General features: G+C 34.9%; 1 protein-coding gene across 2 annotated transcripts; it reads left to right on the plus strand.

The window, feature by feature from the left end:
- The first annotated feature begins 5,388 nt into the window (after positions 1 to 5,388).
- On the plus strand, positions 5,389 to 9,381 carry LOC145792497 (uncharacterized). 2 transcript variants are annotated; one of them, XM_082873181.1, is made up of 4 exons: positions 5,389 to 7,232; positions 7,313 to 7,393; positions 7,473 to 7,512; positions 8,535 to 9,105. In XM_082873181.1, exons 1-4 carry the CDS (start codon positions 7,108 to 7,110, stop codon positions 8,730 to 8,732), a joined length of 444 nt encoding a protein of 147 aa, XP_082729307.1. In that variant the 5' UTR covers positions 5,389 to 7,107; the 3' UTR covers positions 8,733 to 9,105. The 2 variants fall into 2 exon arrangements, with proteins under 2 accessions (XP_082729307.1, XP_082729308.1); XM_082873182.1 differs by lacking the exon at positions 8,535 to 9,105 and adding an exon at positions 9,118 to 9,381 and having other exon boundaries at positions 5,391 to 7,232.
- Positions 9,382 to 24,928: the final 15,547 nt, after the last annotated feature.

Here is a 24,928-nt window from a genome sequence, read left to right on the forward strand (position 1 = left end):
GCAAAAGTGCAAGAAAGTGGTGAAACAGTGCGTGTGATCAAAACATGGGCAAGGGAAAAATCACAGAATAGACGCATTCAAAGTATGCGATTCACAGGATTAACATTTGAACAAAACAGTAATGGCAACAGGTAAATGAAGAGTATCAAAAAAAAATTGAAAACGAAAGGAATAGTAAACTCACCGAAGAAAAGAAGCCGGTGTAAGGATCGCCGAAGTCAGGCAGCGGTTACAGAAGTAATAGAATGGTGAGAGCTTCACTAGAATGAAGGAATGAAGGTAGTTGCAGAGCTTGAAGACTGGAACAATGGCGGATTCGAGAGAAAAGAGTTAGAGAGAGAGAAAGCTAGAAAGACTGAATACAAAAGTGAAGAGACGAAAGAGGGGGGAAAAAGTTTTGTCAAAAGTTGAAACGGCGGCAATAATGATTTAATGCGCCTGGAACAACGCATACGTCAGACGGCGGACATAGACGCAAAACAGATTACAGGCGCATCGCAAGCACGGTCCAATGAGGTTAAGACACGTGAATGAAACGGTTGAAATAGTGGTGCATAACAGCTCATGCACATGAAAGAGTTCATTAGAAATCTTGTTCTTTAAAGAAGACATGTTGGCCTTGATGTTGATCATGGCTAAAGATGTTAGGCCAATGTACTACAGAAAATACCAATATAGGTTCCATCACCTCAGGATGCCGAGGTAATAGAACCTAGGGGGCAGTTGTGGGGATATATTTTCTAAGTACCAACACGTGGCAAGGTGACGCCGACGTGTCAGCCGAGGTGCCACGTGTCTTGGACGTGACGCCGAGGTTATCTCAGCTAGGCCGAGGTTATCTCCGAAGATATCGGAGTCCGAGATAAATAGATAAGAGACATGAGTCCTAGAATGAAGAAAGACTTCAAGATGGATAAGGATAGTATTCTTAGGGAGTTTTATCCTTATCTCTTGTAGAGTCCAAAGTAAGCACTGAATGGGAGTCCATAGAAGTCAGGCTTCTAGTAGGACCTGGATTGAGTAAACTATAAAAGAAAGGCACCCCCGATGGGTCTAAGGTACGCAATTTATACTTTAAGCAGTGAATTTAGCACTTGATTATCTTTGAGAGATATACTGACTTGATCGTCGGAGTGCCCCCAAGTGGAAGAACCACCGCCGGAGCCTTCTCTTTCTGTTGCAGGTTGACTGAAGCCATCTATTCTACCGGTGCTCTCTAGCTGATTACTAAACGGGCAGTGTGATCAGAAAATCACTCACACAAATTCTATTTACATCATTTAATTTCTATTATTTGAAAAATTGAATCTTTTAACACCAAAAATGATCATAGATAAATATTTAAAAAATATGATCATTATAGTATTACTTTAATGTTGTGTTTGCATTACGAATTTGGACAAGAATTTAAAATATATATATATATATATATAGATATGAAAGTGAAATATAATTACATTTTATTTATATTTTATCCACATTTTTCTTTTTCTTTTTTTTTTTTAATTTCTACCCAAATTCATGCAAAAGACCATTGTAACCCTTAAAATGATCATGTAGAGAGAGGGAGAAAAAGGGAGAGAGCGAGACTTCACGACAGGAAATATCAGGTTTGGAGGTGAATTTTTAACGGCATTTTTTAAAACGCCACTATTTGTAATATTTAACGGCATTTCATAAACGTCGCATTTTTCTCTAATCAAAACGACGCCGTTTCATGAATAGAAGACGTTTATAAACGCCTTGAAATGGCTTTTGTCCCACCTTCTCCCTCTCCCTCTTTTACCTTTATTTTGAATCTGACTCTCACTCTCACTCTCACTCTCACTCGCGCTCGCTCACTCTTTCTCTCTCTCAAAATCGAAATTGATTCAGATCGGTGACAGCAAACTTGTGAGCGTTCATCAGAGCCATTTCCAAGATCTTACATCGGTGATTCATCAGAGCCATTTCGAAGTTCTCTCTCAAAATCGATTCAGATCGGTGAGCGACTGTCTCTCTCTCTCTGCTGTCTAAACCCTAATTATCTCTATCAGTTTAGCTCTGTGATTCAGAGATTCAACTCGGTCTTAGCGAAACAGATCGGTGATTCATCAGAGCCATTTCAGTTCTCTCTCGAAATCGAATTCGAATTTCATCTCAGCGATTCAGATCGGTGAGCTCCATTATCTCTATCTCTATCTCTATCTGTGTCTCTCTCTCTCTCCCTCTCTCTCGCTCAAGCTGAACTGATATTTGAATTAATCTGAACTGATATTTGAATCATGTTACATGTCCTGTTGAATTAAGCTAAATTGATTTGAATTAATCTGAACTGATATTTGATTCTGACCTGAATATAAATATATATGTATATATATATAGCTGAAGTCATTCTTGTACAACTATTTGGAATAAATTAATTTGGGTTCATATATTGGGAACACTCTGCTACTTACATTATTAATTGTAAAAAGTATATATTTGCAATTTTTTTTTGGGGGGGGGTCAAAAACAAAATCAATATATTAAGATAATTTTATTCATGATTTTAGAATGAAATATTTAAGACTTTACATGAGCCCATCAACATAATAAGGCTTTTTCCAAACTTGCCAAACTAGCCCTTAAGTTTCTTTTTTTGGACTTGCAGTGTCTCATAATTGATGAAGCCAAGAGGATATTGGAAGCAAACTTTGAAGAAGAAATGAAGCAAATTATTAAGATTCTGCCAAAGGTAAATCATATTTTAGTCATTTGTATTATTGACTGTAATGTGGTACAGAGTGTCATGCCAGCTATTATGAATAAAGACCTTATATGATATGAAATTGTTTTAGCACCTTATTTCATTAAATTAATATCATGTGATTGTTTTTATTCTCTCTGCATAATTTAATTGGAAAATCTAAAAAATCTTCTGAATTGAAAGATTCTTGTTCAATTTTTTGAATTGAAAAAATTATGTAGGCTGTTCTATATCTATTTGAAACTTTTTTTTTCAAAATATACGCCTCGAGAATGATTTTTTTCCTCCTGATGAAGATAATTGCGCATTTTACCTTTTTGAGTCATATGGTTTAGATTTTACAAACATGCCAATTGATATGATTTCCCAAAGGGACTGAATGAATGACCCGGGAAGGAAAATCTAATGTTTGAGACATTGTTGCTTTCTGCATTGCCTTGTTGATTCCTGCACCTGGGATCAATTTTCTGGCTGCATTTCACCCCTGAAGCTTCATAATTGATTTTACAATGTGTTAATTTGTTCCTACAGTAACTGAAATGCTTCAAGTTTACTTCTTGTCACCTATACGAATGTTATACAAGTGTATATTTGGTGTCTTTCATTGTGTCTGAATTAATTGAGATGTTATCTGATGTGCAGAAGAGGCAAACAGCTCTATTCTCAGTTTCCCAGACTAAGAAGGTATTTTTGTACATGCTTTTATTGTTTCCTTTGTTTATTTAGATGGTAAACATACATTGTTTTGAACTCAATATTTTTTTTATTTATCAATATCTCTGAATTCTTTTCTTTATAGAAACTCTCACAGTGAATAAAATTCTGATAAGACTTTCCTAATTTTGTTGCTTGAACATTGCAAGTGTTTCCAACACCAAAATTATAAATTCTGTGTTTATGGAAGCTTAAGTAGAAATATTTATAAATTTTCAGGTTGAGGATCTTGCTCGGTTATCGTTTTAGACAACTCCTGTCTATATTGATGTGGATGATGGACGGAAGAACGTAAATTAATCGTTGGAATTTATTCAGTGTGTTGTGATTTTCTTCAGTACCCGCTTCTAGAACCTGATAAGATGTCTGCTATTATAGGTCACTAATGAAGGGCTGCAGCAAGGCTATTGTGTTGTACCAAGTGCCAAGAGATTTATTCTTTTGTATTCCTTCTTGAAGAGGAATCTCTCAAAGAAAGTGATGGTTTTCTTCTCTTCATGTAACTTAGTCAAGTTCCACTCTGAACTTCTCAGATACATTCACGTAGATTGCTTTGATATCCATGGAAAGCAAAAGCAGCAGAGACGTACATCCACTTTTTTTGACTTCTGCAAAGCAGAGAAGGGCATCTTATTATGTACTGATGTTGCTGCTCGCGGTCTTGATATTCCTACAGTGGTATGTTACTTTCTTTTTCTTGTTGGTGTTGAATATGGTATGCCAGCAATGATAGTCCTCAACCCCAAACAGAAAGAAAAAATGAGGAAGGGATTTATAGCAGTTAAAAACTTTTGCACCTTTAGATGATAAATGAAATTAATTCTGCCAAGCATGCCATGGTGATGTCTGCTGTTAGTTGGCATTGCTGTGAAATTTTATTTTTCTATTTATTTCAGCTAACTCTGTATAAAACTGTTTACAAGCATCTAATTTACTACCATGAGATGTACGAAAAGGTTGCAAAAATTGTCTACAAGGAACACTGGAAAAGTACCAATTGTTATGACTGAACTATTTCATTTCAAGATGGAATCTATAATAGTTCATGTTGATTCATTTTCTTTATCTTCTCTACTAATAGGACTGGATTCTGCAGTATGATCCCCCAGATGAGCCCAAGGTAAATAGAACATCCGATGGATTTTTTTATTTGTTATATTGTCATTGACGTCATTTTTGCTACTACATTGAATACTTTTGTTAGATTTGCCTTCTCTAAATATAAATAATTCATTATTTGACTTGACTCAATTTGCTTACGTACTTACACCAAGATTGCCACTTGTTAAAATTGAAATATTACAATTTTAAACATATTGAAATTTAAAATAGCACGACACAAACTTTACATCTTTTTTAAATATTTTTTTTTTCTCAACCCAAACACACTATTGGTGTTCTAGACTAGAGCTTGTTTTTCTATATTTTTTTCCTTCCATGTTATTCTGCTCATTGAGTGCCTTCTTTATGCTGATTAGGGTTGGGGGAAAGTTGGGTATTGAGTATAAACTTTGCTTTTTTCTTTTTGCTTTTTTAATTGTGGGAACCATCTTATGTTGCAAATTGACTTTTTATTTTGGATAAATTACACTACTCTCTCTTAAAATTTGCGAAAAATATATCGAGTCTTATAAATGTGACATAATTACATTAGACTCTTATAAGATTTTAATTCATAAAATATGTAGTTCTCTTTTCAACAATAATTTATTAATTGTATGAAGAAAAAAATGATATCATTTCTTTTGTATTGAAATGATATATGTATTATTATCTATGTCTATTTATGTGTCTACGAACCATTTGTATTCTTGCAATCACTTTAAGCTTGCCAAAAAAGATATCAATGTAATAGTACTAATTTATATGGGTTATTATACTGTCTCTGAGTGTTTGAAAATTAACTTTTTAAAGGACTTCTTAATTTTTTACGAAATAATGTGCGGAGAAATAAAGAAAAGAGTTGACTTTTTTTTTCGGTAGAATTTTTTATTGTTTTGGGTAGAATTTTTATTTTTATTTTTTTGGTGCTAAAATAGCAACTTCCCAAAATAGCCTTTAATCTCGAGATGGTTGATGTAATTTACTCTTCTTTTCTTGTTGTATTGCAACAGGCTAGGCCTATAATTTATGGGTTACCTCATGAGCCTATTGGTCCATTTAAAGAGACCACAATTGTAAGGTAGAGGCTGTCAAAATATTTATGGTTTTGTCAATGGTCCAAGACAACACACCAAAATATATTCCCGGTTTAGCAACTAACTTCACCCCCAGGCAATTACTCAAGAATTCCTTGCAAGAAGCCGACATATTCAAGCTAACAAACAAGTCCAACTTTTTGAAATTAATAATGATCCCGGAATGATGACAAAAGGCCTCTAAAAACCATTTCAGAATCCATACTTCCTCCATGCCCAACTTCATACAAATAAAACAATCATCCACAAACAAGTGATTCATTACTGGAGCATTTCTACTTAATGGGATACCCATCTCAAAACTAAAAGATAACTTGAATCACCAATAAAAAGAGATATTGAGACAATGGATTCCCCTGCCTTATTCTACATCTTGGCTAAAACCACTGTGTTCTTCTAGCATTAATCAACACAGAAAAAGATACAGTAGATATACACTGTGTTCTTCTAGCATTTCTACTTAATGAGATACCCTATGATAAATTTTGTCCTTGTGTATTTCCTTTTCATTTGTTTTTACTTTGATGTCTTGTAGGCTGTGGCATTGTTTTTATTATTTTATTTTTGGGGAAAAAAGGAGGAAAGCTAGCTATTTAGGTTCTATTCTTTTGATTGATTGATTTTTAGCGAATTATTTCTGTATTGTCATTATTTTTGGGCATTGTTGTTAGGGTTGTGGTAACAGTCCACTATCTGCTTGTAAATTGCGCTAATTACCTGTCTGTTGCATGTTTTAGTCTGTAAACTCAATGTGTTGATGTTGTAATTTGATGATAAATTTTGAACTATGACAATTCAATAATTTCAAGTTTTTTATGCATTAATTTTAGTGGTTTTCATTTTGTCTCCCCTTCCCACTACCAGAGCTGGTAATATTTTCTGGCTTGTTCTGGTACAAAAGTTGTTTTGAAGTTATTTCCTGTACTCATGTCGGTTTTTGGAAAGTTATGTTATGAAAACACGACTTTAAAAAAAGTTATACAAAAATTAGTTGAAGTTGTGTTTACGACTTCACAAAACAATATGAGTTGGAAAAATAAATTGAAAACGGGTATTTGGAAAATATGATTTGAAAGAAATCGCCCAAGGATGCTGCTTTGCATACTTGCTGCAGGTTTATTCCTTTGAGGAACATTCAAAGGGACTCTGCTTGATTGATGACCTGGAAGAAATTTTGAGCATGTCAAAACTCTCCACTGTTTGGTGTCTAAAATTTGATTAGTATGATTCCATTATGGAGTTAACAATTTTTTTCCTTCATGTAACCTTTTCAAAATCTTCTGTTTTATCTGCTCTGTTTTTCTCTCTTGTTTCCTGCCCTATTCCCTCTTCTAATTTGATCTATATATGTTTTCCTCCATTTCAGCTCCTCATCTAGGAAAATTTCTCTTCCTCCACACACGATCTTAAAATCATGGACATGTGATACTGCACAGATATGAAATTTCTAAAAATATAGGATACATCATGTGGGAATACGCAAAATATATAATTTTCAGTCACGAATTTAGTTTTTGGAATCTCAATTGCAAGCTGCAGGCGTGCCCGTTGATCCAGTTGTTGCACCCTCAAACCCATTACATAGGCAACAGGTATTTTAATTATTTTTACTAGTTATTACTTTAAATTTCTTAGAGCTAATATACAACTTAAGCCTCTTATTGAATGATAGGTTGAGGATTCACTTAGTAGTCATCCCACTGTTCGGCCAATGTCACATCAACAACAATCTCATGCATTTTCATCCCAAGAGGTGAGCAATCATTTAATCAAAGCTTTTTTGACAAATACAATATCTTATTAATTACAATACTTGCTCTTATTAAATATAGGTTCACCTTTCAAAGAAAGAGAAGAAGAAGAACTAACAAGGTAAAAGTACCAACATCACTATTTTTTCATTTCTCACTTTCTAAATCTATTAAGACATAGTGTGATTTGGTGTTGAAAATACAACTCAATTGCTTCAGTAGATTATAGTATTCCTGAGAGATATTATAGTAAGTAGATCCTATAATATTTATATCCAGAACCTCTGTTGATTTCAATATTCCCATTTTTAGGTTCTAATTATTAAGGGCCTAATTGCTGTAATTTTTATTTTCAATGTTTTCGTAAACAAAAATAAGTGGGAGCCCCTCTAGAGTCCAAGTCATCTCTTCGGTCCCTTACATACAAATTTGAGATCTGTTTTGCCACTAAACTGTGGGTTATTGTTTAACCAGTTGTCAACCCGGTTATTCCTCTGTTTAGTTCCATTCCAACAGGCATTACCACAGTGATCAGCAAATGACTACTGTATGTCGACATAAATCAGATCTATGATCCAACTTATTGATTAAGCTCTCTGTTTCAGGATACAGATTCAATTTACTCCTATTTCCCTTATATGTACATGAGTGATGAGCCTTGAAGAGTGGGCTTACCGTTTTGGCTGTTTACATATTGTACAAAGGGAAGAGTCATCCCATAGATTGCAGATTTTTATAGACAGCCAAGGATCAAAAGAAGATGGCTTTGGCAGTAGGAATTGAATTAGATAAGCATTGTATGTGGAAGATTTTTTGTCGTACATTAAGTTTTTGGGGGGGTTTCTTTGATGTTATTGTAGGACTACTCAATCCTAGTACCTGTTTAGTATTGATTGGTTAAAAAAAATGAAAGAGTTATCTGATTGGTGTTGGTTTACTAGTTCTTAGTATGTTGACAGATTGACAGCTTTGAAAAACAGGGTATAAACATAATCTTCCTCAATTTTATTGAATAAATTGCAATTGTTATTATTTCATTGAGCAAGTTGAGGGAGGTATAAGGATATGAGAAGTTGTATTGAGACTTGGAAACAATTCTTTGTATAAGATTGTATCAAGATGATGTTTCGAAAATGTTGACAGAGAGGTTGCAGTCAAAGGGGTGGGCAATCTGTTGAACCATTAAGAAGGAGGTTTCTAAGAGAGGGTAATCTATGCAAACCCCACTCTGATGGAGGCTTACTGATCATGATCGTGTTGATGTTAAGTGAACTGAGGTTTGTCCGAGAACTCCAATTGGAGACAATTCCTGTAGGGGATTTCTATACTTTCAGCACTTGAAGAGAACTGAGGTTGTATGGTAGGGCCTCGAGCTTTTTGCAGTCGTAGATAAGCAAGTCTCAGATTCGATGTGGCGAACCAGAACCAACCTTCCGGGAGGGACTCCATGTTTTCACAACCTCTTATGTCCACTAGGCTAAGATTTTTGAATTCATTATTGTTGCTGCTATGCATGGCATTTGGCAAGGATTTGAGGTTCTTACAAGCATTAATTCGAATCGATTTAAGAAATGGACATAACCAGCTTATCTGATATTTCTCTCTTACAAACAGTCTTGCAATATTTCTATAATGTATTTTGAGTATTCTAGTTAGTTGTGCATTTGATTGTTTAAATGAACATAACCAGCTTATCTGATATTTCTCTCTTACTGTTTCTTACCAGGAGTACGATAACTCGTGACAAAGGCACAAGGGTTGGTGGAGCTTGGGGTTAAAGCAACAAATTCTTTTTGTTTTCTTTTTGATGATTGTATATTCATGAATTTTTACAATCACAACTAGTTGATGCATGTTTGGTTGATGCAACAAACCACTAATTCATAACTAGTTTTTAATCTGATGCGGGACTGGTCATGATATGGTTCTAATACTAGTTATTTTTGTTGTTTTTTCCTTCTCATTTGATCTTTATTGCTATTCAAGTTGAATGAGAATCAATGGTGTTCTTGTTTGTTTGTTATTTATATGGAGTAGATTTGGTTTACTTTTATTGTAATTGTTACAGTTTAAATTTAAACAAGCAAAGAAATAAATTACCACAATTTCAAATTTAAAAAAAAAAAATCTTCCACGACGTTTTTAAATGCCACTAAAAATGTCAGTATGACGTCATATCTTACCGTTGGGTATTTTGAATTGGGAGATAATGGTTTGAATTAGCAGAATTAACGGCGTTTATGAAAACGCCATGTAAAGGTCTACAGGTGTGCCTACGTCACTAATGACATCATAGTGGTGTAAGTAGGACATTTTGCGACGTTTTTGTAAAACGCCGCCTATAGTAGTATAGCGACGTTTCTAAAGCGCCATAAAGTTATAGCAAAGGCGTATCTTCGGCGTTTGGTGCTAAACGCCACAAAAGGATTTGAAGGCGTTTTTGAGACCTAAACGCCGCTAAAACCCTGATTTCCAGCAGCTTTTTTTTTACCTTTCACAAATAGGGCCTGTTGATCCCAACAACAATATGAGCCAAACAATATTTCCTCCCAGGCTAATGAAGACTTATGTGCTGGTATGATAGACCGGACTTTATACCAAACCGCCTTGATTAATGAAATTAATAGTAAAAAAATTAATAATTTCATGAAATAGTGTAAGATTAGTTATTCAATTAAATTAGTGAGATAACCATTTTTTTTCTTTTACTTTTATACTTAAAATTATGATTCTTAATCTCTCTCAGTATTAAAAATTCATCAATTTTATTGGATTGAATGTCCGTTGTACATGTAATCTAATTAATAAAATTTGCAATCAAATATGGGATCGTGAGTCCATGAACTAACAATTTCAATCATATGCTATAATCCTACTAATAAAACATGCCTAACAAGTCTTACTTTAAATTAATAGGGCTATGTTTTCAATTTTAACCTTACAACCTAATCTGTTAATCTGCAATTTTCACATCAAATTCTCTACTTTCTAATGATTTCAACTGCAAAAGTATGATTTTTAAAACTAATAGATCCATAAAATTCTCACTCAAAGATTTATTGGGTAAATAATCATAACGGATAGGACTGGCTGATAATTTAGCATAAATAACTTGCATTTTTTAGTTATCACACCGAGCTTAGGCTGAACTTCTTAAATAGCAATTCAGTATGGGCCCATCTTCGCACATAGGCCGAATGCAAATTGGGCCTGTCATATATAATATAACAATACAAAATAATAAGAAACTGAAAAGTCCTGTTATAAACACTGCAGGAAATTTGAGTTAAAAACGCTGCTAAAAGCCTGAAAAACGTCGTAAAATGTTACAGCAACATTTAAAATTTTCGTCGTTGATACGGCCGCTGTAATAGCTTTACAACATTTGAAAACTGTCACTACAACTATTAGACGGCTTTTTTTAAAACGTCATAAAATCTTTGACGTCCGCTTCCATTTCCATCACAGACTAACGCATCATCATGACGTCATTTGGTGGCCTTTTTTAAAAAGTGCCACCTTTTTTTTTTTTTTTGGTTCTCTCTCTTGATTATGAAATATGATCAAAATTACAATCAGATAAAAATATTCACCTAATATCGCATAAGCAACTAGCTACCAAAGAGTTTTTTTTTTTTTTTTAGTGAATAAATCATAAAATAAAATAAGAAAATTTACAAGTTTCCAAGGGGCATACCCCAGGACCTACCACAACTAAATAAGGCTAAAGCCTAAATAGATCAGCAACTAAAAGATTTGATCTGAATAACCTATTCAACATCCATATATACAAAGGAAATAGGGATAATGAACAAGTTCAAAAGACCACAAAACTGAATCCTAACCAAAATAAAGTCCAACCAACAAAATTCCATCTATTCCTCCATACACTCTAGCATTAACCTGGACAATATGTAAACCATATGCATGCATCTTCATGTCCTAACATAGATAAAGCTGACCTAGAATCATAAGAGCACACAAATGAAATATAGCATTAAGAACCAATATAACACTGTTTGCAGCAAACTCACAATATAAGACAACTAAATCACTCAACCCACAGTGAACACTTAGCTCAATAAAGAACAACAGTGTTAAATAGAGTATCGAGTTCATAGGAAAATAAGCTAAAAGAAGAAAACAACTCCAACAAATTATAGCTCCCCTCACTCCAAATACTACTTAGTCAAACAGCTTAACAAAGCCTCCAGAAGTATAATTAATAGGGGTAATAAAAATATAGCTATACTACATTAAACTTTGAGAATGATAAGCATGTTTTTAAATAATTTAAAAGAAAACAAACTCCTTATCTCTCAGGTCCAAGATCCTTTATTCATCTTTTGATTTTCATCAAAATCTTTAACCTAACAACGATTTGATAACATTTGAAAAAAACTACAAAGAAACTCCCAATTATAATAATACCCCAAAAAGTGTGGAAGGAACTATGGTTTGGATGATAGCTACCTCAGATTGTACTTGGCCAATTCCTTGTATTTCTCAGTAACTCCCATCAAGCACACAGTCTATGAAAGAAAAGTTAACAATCTTATAATCATGATCATCGTACCCCAAATTAAAGAAACTTATAATGCAGGAACGATGACATATACTATTAAGACAATTCAATACAATGTGATTCAGTTGTAAACCTGTGTGATAATCTCTTCATCTGTAGCATTGGATTGTGTCCCAAGCTCCTTCATTTGTGTCTACAATTGTTAATTAGTTAATTAGCCACCAATAAAATTTATATTAACAAAACTGATAAGAGAATCATGAAAACAATCATAATTGTGAGAGAGAGAAAGAAGCAACCAAGCTACACACCATGACCTCAGCAACTTTATCAATACTTGGTTTGTTATCCTTTGAGTACCCAACCATCCACACCTTTAAGCGAATTGCCGGAACTCCATTCTTTTTATTTATTTGCTTTAATTACAATTAAAAATAAGTAACAAAATCAAAATATACAATTTCAATTTGAAACATAAAGAAACTATTTACCTCTACTCAAACAACTAAGAATGGTTTTTTGCCGGTTATGTGATTTAATGTTTTCTTCTTCCGAATTTCTTTGCTTTTCGTACTTTTTTTTCTATTACATATGAACACAAACACATGATAATTTATTAATGAACAAACTCATCTTATGAGATTACAATAGAGTTCAATAAACAATTTAATACAAATAATTCATTGAACTAGCAGCATTAAATGATACCTGTGCCTTCCAAGTGCCCCAATATTAGACCAAGTGTAGACACTCCATTTTTGACGCCCTCTTTAAGACTTGGATGTTCTTGTAGGTACATCCGATAATGAGTTGGATTGCCCACCGAACGCTCGAAGTCCACGGCAAAACGCCACAGGTTTGAGTTCTCTAAACCCAGCATCCATTTTGCCTCATCTTTGGATCATGCTTAGGTCTTTTCAGGGTGAAGTTTTTGATGGCCTGCCGGCCATCCTTGAAGGCTGCCAGCCATGGTTTTTGCCCTACCGGCATCACTAAAGCCTTGCCGGCCATCAGTGATGGCCGGCCGACCATCAACCTTTTCTACAGATATTTTGTGATATTTTGTGCTAGCTGTTTGCATAGGTTCATGCATCTTCTAACACGTGTGTGGCTGGATCTTTGTGAAGGGATTTGTATTTTCTATATATAGACCCCTCTCTTGCATGTGGAGGGGTTAGACAAATTTGAAGACAAAAAAGACTCTCTCTCTCTCTCTCTCACACAATTTTGTGTCTTGAAGCTTGTTTTCTCTACACTTTTACATACACTTCCTCGATAGAAGTTACTTCTCTTTGAGCTGAGGTTCATTAAGACTTGGTTTGAGCTCTAGCAAGTGGTTTGGGCTTGGATTGTTGCCTATTTTGTGCCTTTGCTTCAAGAGGTATAACGCTTATTACTTAAGCTTGCTTTCAATACTTGTTTTGCCATCTTTTTCTACTATTTTGGGGCTGGTTTTGGCATGTAAAAAGTTCTATTTTTGAGGCCTAAAAGTGGTGCTTTGAGCTCTTTTGAGTTAAGGGGTTGTCCATCCTTTTTGCTTTTAAGCTTGTTAAGCTTTTATGCCATCTTTTCATCACTTTCAAACCAAATTTTTTAGGCCTTTTAACTACTGAATTTCAGAGGTTTTTTAGTCATAAAAACCCTATTTTGTAGTCCAAAATTGGAGGGGTTAGCCTCCCCTCCTTGTATCTTGTTTGCATGCCTAGTTAGCTTCATGAGTTAGCATGTTTTTCTAGCTTAATTTAGCTTAAGTCCAGCATGTTTTTGCCTCTGTTTTGACTTGTTTTGGCTCTATGTTGGGTTGGTTAATTCAGTTGAGGCTTGTATTGCATAGTTATAGGGTTAATTCCTTCACTAGCTTGGTGTCTTCATGCTTTAATCATCATTGTTTTAAGTTCAAAGCATGTTTTAGTGTTGTTTTGCACTCCACTTCCACACTTAAAATCTCTGCAACCTCCCTCCATTCTTTACTCTTTTGTTTGCTTTGAAAGTGGTTTAAACCATTTGCTTGTTTAAAGCATGAAATTGAGATGTTTGTGCTTAATGGTTTAATCCCTTTTGGGGTTCATTATCAACGGCATGAGGTCTCTTTCATGCCTAAAAGAATCTTTGGTTTGAGCTCTCTTTCCTTTAGAGGACACTCACTAATGGACTTAATCAATTAAAGAATAGATCGGTAATGTAAAATGAGTAAACAAAATTGAACAAGTAAAAGAGGCAAGATAAGCATTCTTTGTGTTGCATTGCATGTGTTCAAATCGGACGTTAGTTTGAACACAAGGCGAATGGGACATTTCATACTCAAAAGTGATGAAATGTGTCATTTTCCTTGGTCTCCATCACCCTTGATCATGCATGATAGGATGGTGGTCATTTGAGTCATATTTGTGCATTTATTGAAATTATACAACTTGGATCTTTGGCCATCATGCAATGAAATTGCGTGATCAGTGGTTTTGGATCCAAGTGTGCCACTCCTTTGAGATTTTGAGATAATACGAAGGGGTACAGTACAAACATACCCTTGGAAAAACCTTCATTTTGCTCTATTTGTGCTCCGTTGCAGTATGGTGACCCAGAGCATCAGTGGTCGGTAGTGCCTCACCAATGGCCAACAAGGCTTCATTTCTGGTCGACAAGGCACCCTTTTGGCCAACAGAGGGCCGGCAGCAACCATTTAGGGCCGACAGGTCACTGGTGTAACCCTCAGCAAATATTTGGTAAGTTGAAGCAGAAAGATTATGAAGTGTGCTCAACCCTGTAAACAGAGCCTCTTGAGAGCATAACAGAGGTCTTTTCGGGAAGAAAACCGAGCACATACATCTTCCACTTCCCGAGGTGGAGCAGTGGCAGCATAGTTTAATGCCTTACATGCTTAGTTAGTGTGCATTTGTTTTAATTAATTAGTTTACTAGTTGATTAAAGTGTAGTAATAGTTTGTAATTAGTTTACTAGTTATTCATTTGACTTGTAATAATTAGTCTAATTAGTTTAATTAGATTAGTTTGATTAGCTTAGCTTATTCATTCGGACCCTCCTTTATGAGGGCATAATGTTGTATTAAGTGTGCTAGCGTGCGTGTATATCTTCCAACCCCATGTCTTTCTCCCTTTTATTTAATCGCTTTCGATGGTTAGATTAGGGACATTTTTAATTAGCATACCTTATGCTTGCATGCTTGCATCCATTCATCTCGTATTGCATGCACCGAGGCTCGGCGTATCATTCAAATTGCATCGTCATTTCAATATCTTATTTGAATACATGTTTAATCGCATGTTGTTCAAATCGATTCATATGCCATGCTTAGTAGCCAAGCCTATTAATTGCATTATTGCATGTGTTGCATTAGGCATCTTGTATAGTTAGGATCACGTATTTTTTTAACTAATTCTTGTTTTGGCTTGAAGTACTCAGTGAGTTTTATGCTTTAGCATACTTGCATAAGTGTGATTGCCATACTGCCATGTTTCGCATGCTTGCCATGAGGCTATGTGCTTACTTGCTAAAATGCATGAATGCCTGTGGATGAAGGCTTGTTGTTTGAATTGGAACGATTCAATGAATGTGAGTTTTAAGCCCACTTTGTTGTGGCAAAATCATGTTTTAAGCCCATTGTGTTTGGTGGCAAATCCGTAACTTTAAGCCCACTTAAGGGTGGCAAATCCAAACCATTTTCGCAAACCAACATGAGTTGAGTTGTTTCAAATCTTGCGATGTAGTCTATACTTGCTTGTGTGCGTCACATAGTAATGTTAGCTAATAACCGGAATAAGAATACATAATGTTTATAAAAATCATATTGTGATTAGTAGAGGCCGATCTTTTGATCGGGCGAGTGGGGGTGCACATTTCAGGACCTTCCCATCTCGTACCTAACTTCTCGAGCTGAGGCAACTTTGGTGATGACAAACACGTGGCCTTTGGCACGAGTCAAGGTTTCCTAATTTTTCCCAAAATAAAATATTTAAGTACCGACTCTGTATCTGGCAAAGCAGTCTAATTTTGGCATTATTTGATTTAAAATCGATTTTTCAAAATGGTTTGTTGGATTTGGACTCTTTAGTATTTATCAATTTCACATTGCACTTTGTGAGACGAGATTCAGAATCGCGGGAGTCCAAATTGTAAGGCCTTTATTTCAAACCCTTTCGGAAAGGCGGGGTGCGGAAAAAGGCGAGTCCACACCAAGTTCCGCCATTGATGCTCATGTACTCTTTCAGGTCAATGAGTTAGCCTATCAACATAATTGTCGAATGACATATATCCCATTTTTTTAACTCTAGCCTTCCACTCTCTCCATTTTTTTCCCAATAGATGCCAAAATAAACTTCTTCATCGCCTCGTCAGAATTTGTATTAACCTGCAAATAATTGGCACCTTTAACTTTTAAGTACTCAACAGATCCTAAAATAAACTAAGAGTTTTTTTTTTTTTTTTGACTTTTTAATCAATAAAGTAATAAGCTGACTTTTTTTTTTTACCTTCTCAAAAGAGGCCTATACATATCAATATTTATACAAATAGCATTTTCTTACTTAAAATGAATTTTTTAATACTCCATATTTTTTTAATGGAGTTACAATGGTTGACACATAGAGAAATATGGAGTGTTTCTGAAAGCAACCCCATAACTAGATAATGATCTTGATTTCGCAACTTATAAAAATATATATGGATCTATCATTGTAATTTTTATTATATATTACTATTCGTATTATCAAGTGATAAAGACTTGAGTATAGATTTAAAATCTTGAATTCAAGTCACCTCAAGAGTCATTAGAGATTTATCTGATTGTTAATTGCAGAACTCTAAGAATAATTGACATGTACGTAAACTAGTTAGGACACTCAATTAAAAATAAATAAATAAAAATACACTACTGCCCATATACATGTAGTTGCAATACCAATCATAAATACATGACACAAAATGAAAGTACCTGTAACCCAAATCGTCATCATAAAATGATTAAGTTTAATTAACACGAAAAATCGTGAAATATTTTATATAACAAAAAATCAATTGGATTCGTGGTGATTTAGTTGTCTAGATTTTGACATGTGTCCAAATCTAGTTGTAAGAGCATCCACACCAAACTCTTTAATTTTTTAGTTAAATTAAAGCTATTTTATTATTTTAGCTACTCACTTTTTAGCACCTACTACATCAAACTATTTATTCTAACTTATTCTTATTAAATATTATTTTCTTATTATGTTTGTTAGTCTTTCTTTTTTTATTAAATTGATAAGTTACCAGCCAAACAATTCTTAAAGAAAGAAAAAAAAAATTTGTCGTTGACCTATTAACCGACCAGACGTCCGGCCGGACTTCCTGCCGGACATCCGGTAACACACAAATAGCGATGAACAGTGCCTCGTTTGTTATAACGAGTTACTGTAGCCATTGTAAATTTTGACGAGCTATAAATGAGTTTGATGGAGTTGATTTTTTTGAAGTTTTTAGCTAAAAAATGATTTTGAAGAGCTTGATACTGATGCTCTAAGTATATGAACTAATGGGCCAATCATTAATGGGTCCACTCCCACCAAAGATACAATCTATGGAACTATCAAGGTTGATCCATCCAACTTCTTAGACTATCCACCAACAAGCTTAGATGGTCCCAACCTTTAATGTTTTGAGATTTTTAGAATAGAAAGACAAAAACAAATTGGAGATAAAGATTCTAGAAGTAAAAACATATGATCTTCTTCAAAACAACTACCTTAACCAACCATTTCAAATTTTCCATACACCTCACAAGTTTATTGATTCAAATTTTTTGGATTCTCTAAATTTCCCAAGGAAGAGCTATTGATTTTCTTATAATGCATCTCTAGGGTTGAGTAAAGTTACTTGGGCCGAAAGAATAACAGATAAAAATTTTAGTTATAAGGTGATCATGAAGATCTTATCCAACAGGCGAAGTTGACTACTTCCTGCAAAATAAATTTAGGTTCATAAATTATGATATTGGTTATAAAACTGCTGGTATACAGCGCTCGCAATAATATTAGAATCTGATTTTTATCCTCTGGAGCATGAGAAACATACAAAACATTCATGGAAGATATCCTGACTTCTGGAAGCAACAAAACGGATAGAAACACAAGACACTATCCCTATAATTAAAGAAAAAAATATGCCCTCAAAAAGAGAATGAAACAAATAAGGCTATGCATAACCAAGAAACCATCTTAAACTAGAGTATTCATTTAAGTGGATCTAAGAACAGCTGAAACTTGAATTACAACTAGTTCTAGAAACTAAATGGAACTTCATAGGCACTTTTCAAAACATATATCCACTAAGTTGTACTACTGTTCTAGGTCCATTCATAACCCAACTATGACCATAATAGATACAAAATATACACTAACTTGTTCTGTGCCGAAACCCCTTCAAAACCCTAGTTAGTGACCACAACATACATACAAATTGACTATGCTAACAAAAGCCTACACAACTTGGTAGCATTGCCTACTTTAGAACAAGTTCAGTACAACATATATAGTAACGCCCACTCCTTGAAGAAGTACCAGCTTGGTTAGAAGAACGAATTGTATACAACATTGTATCCATGGTGGATTCCTTAGAGAATCATCATTGTTTTCAGGCAAACCAAGTAATTTATTCATCTTGGCAGAATATTCAGAAGAGAAGTCGTCAAGTAAGCAATGAAACACAACATCCAATTCAAGACAGGGATCAAGTGAATATTAACTAGTTTTTTTCCCAAATAGATTGCAATGCTAAAATCGTAAATAATCTAAAGAACTAGAACAGTAAGATCATCACAAATTATATAAACTAGTTTTTTTTCTTTTTAAAAAAAAACTAAAGAATGAAAAAATTACGGAGTTAATTAGTAGATTTGACAATGAGAAAGTAGAGAATGAAAAATGTACCTGAGATAAGAGCAAGAGAGATCGATATGGTTCAAGAATGATATGGGTTTTGGATCTGCGATTTGATGAAGAACAGATTGAGTTCGAGTTCGAATACAATGAAGAACAGCTAGAGCAAAGCCCTCGAGCGATAGAGATCAATGAAAAACTGCTAGAGAGTCGGATTGCAAGTGACAGAGATCGATGAAGTACAAACCATAGTGTGTGAGAGTGACATAATAGAGATCAAATGCAAAATTTGCAATCGAGCGAGCGAGTTTGTTTGAGAATGAGAGTGAAAATGATAGTGAGATCTTCAAATCGAGAGTTTTGGAAGAGAGAGAGACTGAGTTGTGGAAGAGACTGAAAAAGAGAGAGACTAGGTTAAAAGAGATGGAGGTTTGAACGGTCAATAACTTGACCCAATACAACACCGTTTAACTGATATTATAGACAACGCTTTTCAAAACGTTGTGTTTCATTAATTTATAATGGCATTTTCATAAACGCCATAAAAGAACCATTGCAATAGCCCCTTTTTCTTGTAGTGAAAGATGGGTGTATTAATAAATCTTTTTAAATTTTTTATGTATCAAAAAGTCCTATTTACTTTTAATTGTTACCACAAATTCTATTTTTTATTATTTTAGTGGCATTTTTATATAAAAAAAAAAAACGTGTTACTAATGGTTAGCTTTTAGCGTCAGTTGAAAAAATGTTACAGAGAAACGTCACTAACACTTGTAGAACTTTTTGATCTATACAAACACTTGTGAGAGTTAGGGATTGTTTAGGAAGTGTTAGATTAGTATACTTTTTAACTTTTTATAAAAAAAAATATAAAATATAAGTTGGGATTAAAGTGATGTGATAAAGAGGTGATTTAACCCAAATAAAATAATGTACTGAAATAACATGTGCTATTTTAGCACATGCCAAACAAACCCTTAATGGTGCACAGGTCCTTATAACAAGACCTATGGGTAATTAACCCAAATAATAATAATAATAATAATAATATGCATAAGATCAAGAGAGAAATAATCTTCCCCTATTAAAATGGAAATCTCCATTCCATTGCATAAACTCAGCACCATTCTTCCTCATTAGTGCTTATTTATTTATTTATTTTATATTTTTATTTTTTTTTTAACACAAAACAAACATTAAGCTAGATTAAAGGGGAAAGTTTACTGGTGAATAAATCAACATAAATTATGGCTATTCTTTGGTAATGACTTTACTATGTGATTTTGGTTAATATTTTATACTGTATCTTGTTGGGTAGGCATGCTTCCAACTTCGGAGTTCTTCAATGCTTGCTTGCTCACATTTTCCTCCAACGTAAGAAGCTAAAGGTCCTAGAATCGAAGTAATGTGACATTTTATGATTAGTTAAGAGATTAATATGTATTTGGAATCTGAATTATTTTAAGTAACCTGTGTATTTGTTTTGTTTTGTTTTTTTGTTTTTTGTTTTTTGTTTTTTTTGTTTTTTGTTTTGTTTTTTTGTTAAATCTTTATTTAAGGGTATGTATTCATTCTATCAATTTGGTCATCTCAATTTCAGAGAGTATTTGGGCTTGGTATACTTATTTTGGAGCTGACCTTGGTGATTTAAACCATTTACTTTTTAAAATTCGTTGAGTAGAATATTTAAAAAAAAATCAAGATGATCGAATATCGGTAACTATATATTTGAATCACAGTTATATTACAAAAAATAGATAGTTATTCAAAAACTTATATTTATATTCTATTTTTTTTGAACAAATGTAATTAAATTATATAGCTATGAATGTCTATTCAACTTAATTTTTATATGAATATTCTACTCAACAAATCCTCAAAAATGAATGGTTTAGATTACCGAGGCCGGTCCAAAATGGACCCACAAAGCTCAAACATTTATTAGAAGTTGGATGACCAATTTTGAGAGAATCCAAACCCTTATTTAAAAATATAAAAATTCAATTTGATAATTTTTAAATGACCAATCACCTGGATATTTTTTTTCTTCATGTTTTGCAAGATCAAATTGTTCCACAACTATATTGCATAATTAGTACCAATTAAAAATCTACATATATTAGGTAACATTGTGTTTCGTAGAAATATAGAAAATTTTTATTAGGTAGTGTTTGATTAACTGAAATGAAATAATCATTATAAAAATATATTTACTCTTATTAGATTTAAAAAATAATATCAAATTAAAGGAATCATCTTTCACCATTAAAGAACCATCTTTAACCATTTTGACCATAGTAAGGCTTAAGAAATCACATTTCTATTCCATTCCATCTTATTCTGAGGAACCAAACAAAACACAAGAAAATGGTAACATTTAACAAAATTTTCACCCTCAAGCCATGCTTCATGTAAGAGAGACGCTAATAGCTCCCATTTTTTTATCATAGGATTTCCACTTTCTCTATTTATTTTTTTATTACAAAATTACTCTAATATGAAATACTAACCTTATCCTCATTCCTAATCAACAAAATTCTAACCTTAACCCTATCCCACCAACCCATCACTACTTGCGGCTACCTCATCTCTCTTCCAACTCCATCAGCAAGCCTAGCCCCTCTCTTACCGATGGCTCCCTTTTCGGCTCCTCTCTTTCTTGAAAATTAACTTCCATATAGAACATGAAAAAGATAATAACGAACAAAAATAAAAATAAAAAAATATCATAGTTTAGACGTATATGTTAATGTATATAGATAGCTATGTATCTGTAGATAGATAGCTATGTATCTTAGTCCTTATCTTGTCTTCTTTCTCCTATATAAAGAAGACCGTGTACATTGGTTTCAGTATTGAAATAATATATTTCATAGAGACTCTCTCTCTCTCTCTCTCTCTCTCTCTCTCTCTCTCTCTCTCTCTCTTAACTTGTTTTAGCATGGTATCAGAGAGCAAAGTTATGGCTCATTAACCAAAAAGCTTTACATTTTCTGGTATTTATCCCAGTTCCATCACTATTCAGATTCTTTTTATTCTCTAAAATTTTCACACAGCTTACCATAGTGCTCGGAATCTTTTAACGATTCCAACGCCACTAACGGTGTCCTCAGATCAGACTTCACGCGCCTTCACGCATCGCTTTTGTCGCCGGTGCGCCAATCACTTCCGTCTCCGCTATCTTACATGTCTTATGTCAGCTTCAGTTGCTTGAGCCGTCTCAGCTGCTTGCGCCCTAGACACCACAGACTTGCGCCGTTTCACCCGCTTGAGCAACCTCAATCATACGTGCCTAACTGATGCACGTTGTTGCTGACGTCAGCCCTAATCCAGTTCAGCCTATTCAATAGGCCGATTCAGTCTAGTTTTTGGCCTTTTTGGGCCAGTTCAGACTGGTTTCTCACTGTTTTCGACCCTCTGAATTCACTGGTACCCTCGATTTTTCAAATTCTGCATCTATAGTGTTGTTTTTTTCCATGGATCGCCCAGACTCTTCTTACCACCCTATTTCAGTTGTTCTTGACGGGTCCAATTATGTCTTATGGGCACAAGCCATGTCTGGCTTCCTTAAAGGCAAGAAACTTTGGCGTATTATCATTGGGGATGTGCGCAAACCCACCCAAGAGACCGCTGAATCAGCTGCCAAATATGTAGACCGCTTAGAGGATTGGGACAGTAAGAACTATCAGATTATCACTTGGCTTTGGAATACATCTACTACATTTATCAGCCTTCAGTTTGGTCAGTTCCAACTTGACTCTATTTCCACTCAGCAAAAGATATCTGGGATTTTTTGAAAAACCAATATCAGACTACTGGTCTTGCTCACCAATATCAGCTTCAGATCCATCTTCACCGTATGCGCCAAGAGCCAACTCAGACTATTAATGATTTCCTCTCTAAAATTTATTCTGTTTGGGATCAGCTTGCTCTCTCTGAACCTCCATGGCCCCATACTGAGGATGCTGCTCTGTTTACTACTTATTGTGACCAACAGTGATTGGTTCAATTTTCCTATGGCTCTAACTCCCCATTTTGAGCCGATGTGCGCATCTCTCCTTCATCGCACTCCTTTACCCACTCTTGAGCAGGCTATTTCAGAACTACTATCAGAGGAAACTAGGCTTGGTCCTCTCCATCCACACCCTGTGGACTCTGTTCTTGCTACTCCCCAGACTCGTAGTTCTTCTTCACAACAGTGGTCCACTACTTGAAATTACTGTCAAAACCGAGGTCTTCCATCTACTCATCTTTTGGCTCATTGTCCAGTTCGAGTTTACCGGTTTTGCAACAAGACTGGTCCTAGTCATTTACAACAAGATTGCTTCCAAAATCCAACCCGAGCCTCTCCTAGTTCATCCTCTCACAATGGTTCTTCCACTGGGAGTTTTTCATAGGGCAACTCTCAATGTTCTGGGAATCAGTTTAAATCTATGCATGTTCATCGCATTGCTGCTGCTACTGCCTTAGAGGATTTACCTTCTTCTATGCCTATAGACCCTTCTACTCCAGTCTTTTCTCAAACCGATGTCGAAGCCATGTTTCAACAATTTCTCTCCGCTTTTGGTACTCCTCCCTCTACTGTTTTGTCTGTCACCTCAGGTAAAACTTCCTTGTTCTTTGACTCAACTTGTTGTAATCACATGACCTCTGATCCTACTATTTTTATTTCTCTCTCTTCTAATCCTCATGTTCCTTCTATTCATACTGTTGACGGGTCTCTTTTGTCTGTAAGTCATGTTGGTTCTATTTCCACCTCTCACTTATCTTTATCTCATATGTACCTTATACCTACTCTTACTTTAAATCTTTTCTCCATTGGTCATTTATGTGAGTATGGTCTAACTGGTACCTTTCCTCATACTGGTTATTTGATGCAGGACCCTCAGACAGGACGGACTCTTGGGATCGGCCGTAAGCATAGACGTCTCTATGAACTCATTCACCTTTATGTTCAGGTTTCTTCTCAACTAACAGCTCTTACTACTGCTCCTATTTTATCTCCTTTTCAGTTTTGGCACTGTTGTTTATGACATCTTTCTATCGGTCGGTTAAAGTCTATAATTTCTAGTGGTCAATTAGGTCCTGTTAGTTTTGAAACTTTAGATTGTTTGTCATGCCAACTTGTCAAACAACCTGCTTTATCATTTAATAAAAGTGACTCTATTTCTCTTATGCCTTTTAATCTCATCAATTCTGATGTTTGGGGCCCCTTCCCTACTCATACTATGGGAGGTACATGTTATTTTGTTATTTTTATAGATGATTTTTCCCATTTTACATGGTTGTTTCTTATGAAAAATTGCTCTGAGCTCAAACAACTTTATTACAATTTTGTTAAATGGTCCAAACCCAATTTTCTAAAACTACTAAGATCTTTCGCTCCGACAATGCCATGGAATATAAGGATTATGATTTTCTTTCTTTTCTTCAGAGTCATGGTACTCAGCCTCATCGTTTCTGTCCTGGCACGTCTTAACAAAATGGACCTGCTGAACAGAAACATAGTCATATTCTTGACACTACTCGAGCTCTCCTTCTCTCTTCCTCTTGTTCGGAAAATTTTTGGGGCGAAGCCGCTCTCACTGCTGCTTACACTATAAATTGTATCCCTATGCCTGTCATTCATAATCACACTCCCTATGAGTGTTTGCATGGCACTTGTCTCCCTTACCCCAATCTTAGGGTCTTTGGTTCTACATGTTTTGTTTTTCTCCAACCTCATGAACACAACAAACTTGAACCTCGTTCATGTCTTTGTTGCTTCTTGGGGTATGGTATTGAATATAAAGGGTATCGTTGTTGTGATACTATCTCCCAGCACCTCCGTATCTCTCGTTATGTGATTTTTTGGGAACACAAAATGTTTTCCTCCCTTTTCCAATTCCACTTATCCACTCCCTCACCCTCTCTATTTTTTACTAACCCTTCCACAGATCTATTTTCTAATGAGATTGATACAGGGCCCCTACCTACCCCTTTAGAGACATCACTGCCTACTGGTCTTGCCCATGAGCCTGCTCGCTCTGATGGTTCTGCTCTTGCTCCCTTAGGATGCTCCTTTCCTATTGCGTTACTCCCATGCCCTTTGGCTCCTTCACCCTCTACTTGGCCACACCGAGTAACACAACCTTCTATTCGTCTTC

The sequence above is a fragment of the Camellia sinensis genome, chromosome 6 (assembly GCF_055761805.1).
Source record: "Camellia sinensis isolate YWXY chromosome 6, ASM5576180v1, whole genome shotgun sequence".
Taxonomy (NCBI): domain Eukaryota; kingdom Viridiplantae; phylum Streptophyta; class Magnoliopsida; order Ericales; family Theaceae; genus Camellia; species Camellia sinensis.

Coding starts and splice junctions, on each gene's coding strand:
- LOC145792497 (XM_082873181.1), top strand. CDS start 7,108: ATGTGGGAATACGCAAAATATATAATTTTCAGTCACGAATTTAGTTTT. Junction 7,233..7,312: donor ACCCATTACATAGGCAACAG/GTATTTTAATTA, acceptor ATTGAATGATAG/GTTGAGGATTCACTTAGTAG. Junction 7,394..7,472: donor ATGCATTTTCATCCCAAGAG/GTGAGCAATCAT, acceptor TATTAAATATAG/GTTCACCTTTCAAAGAAAGA.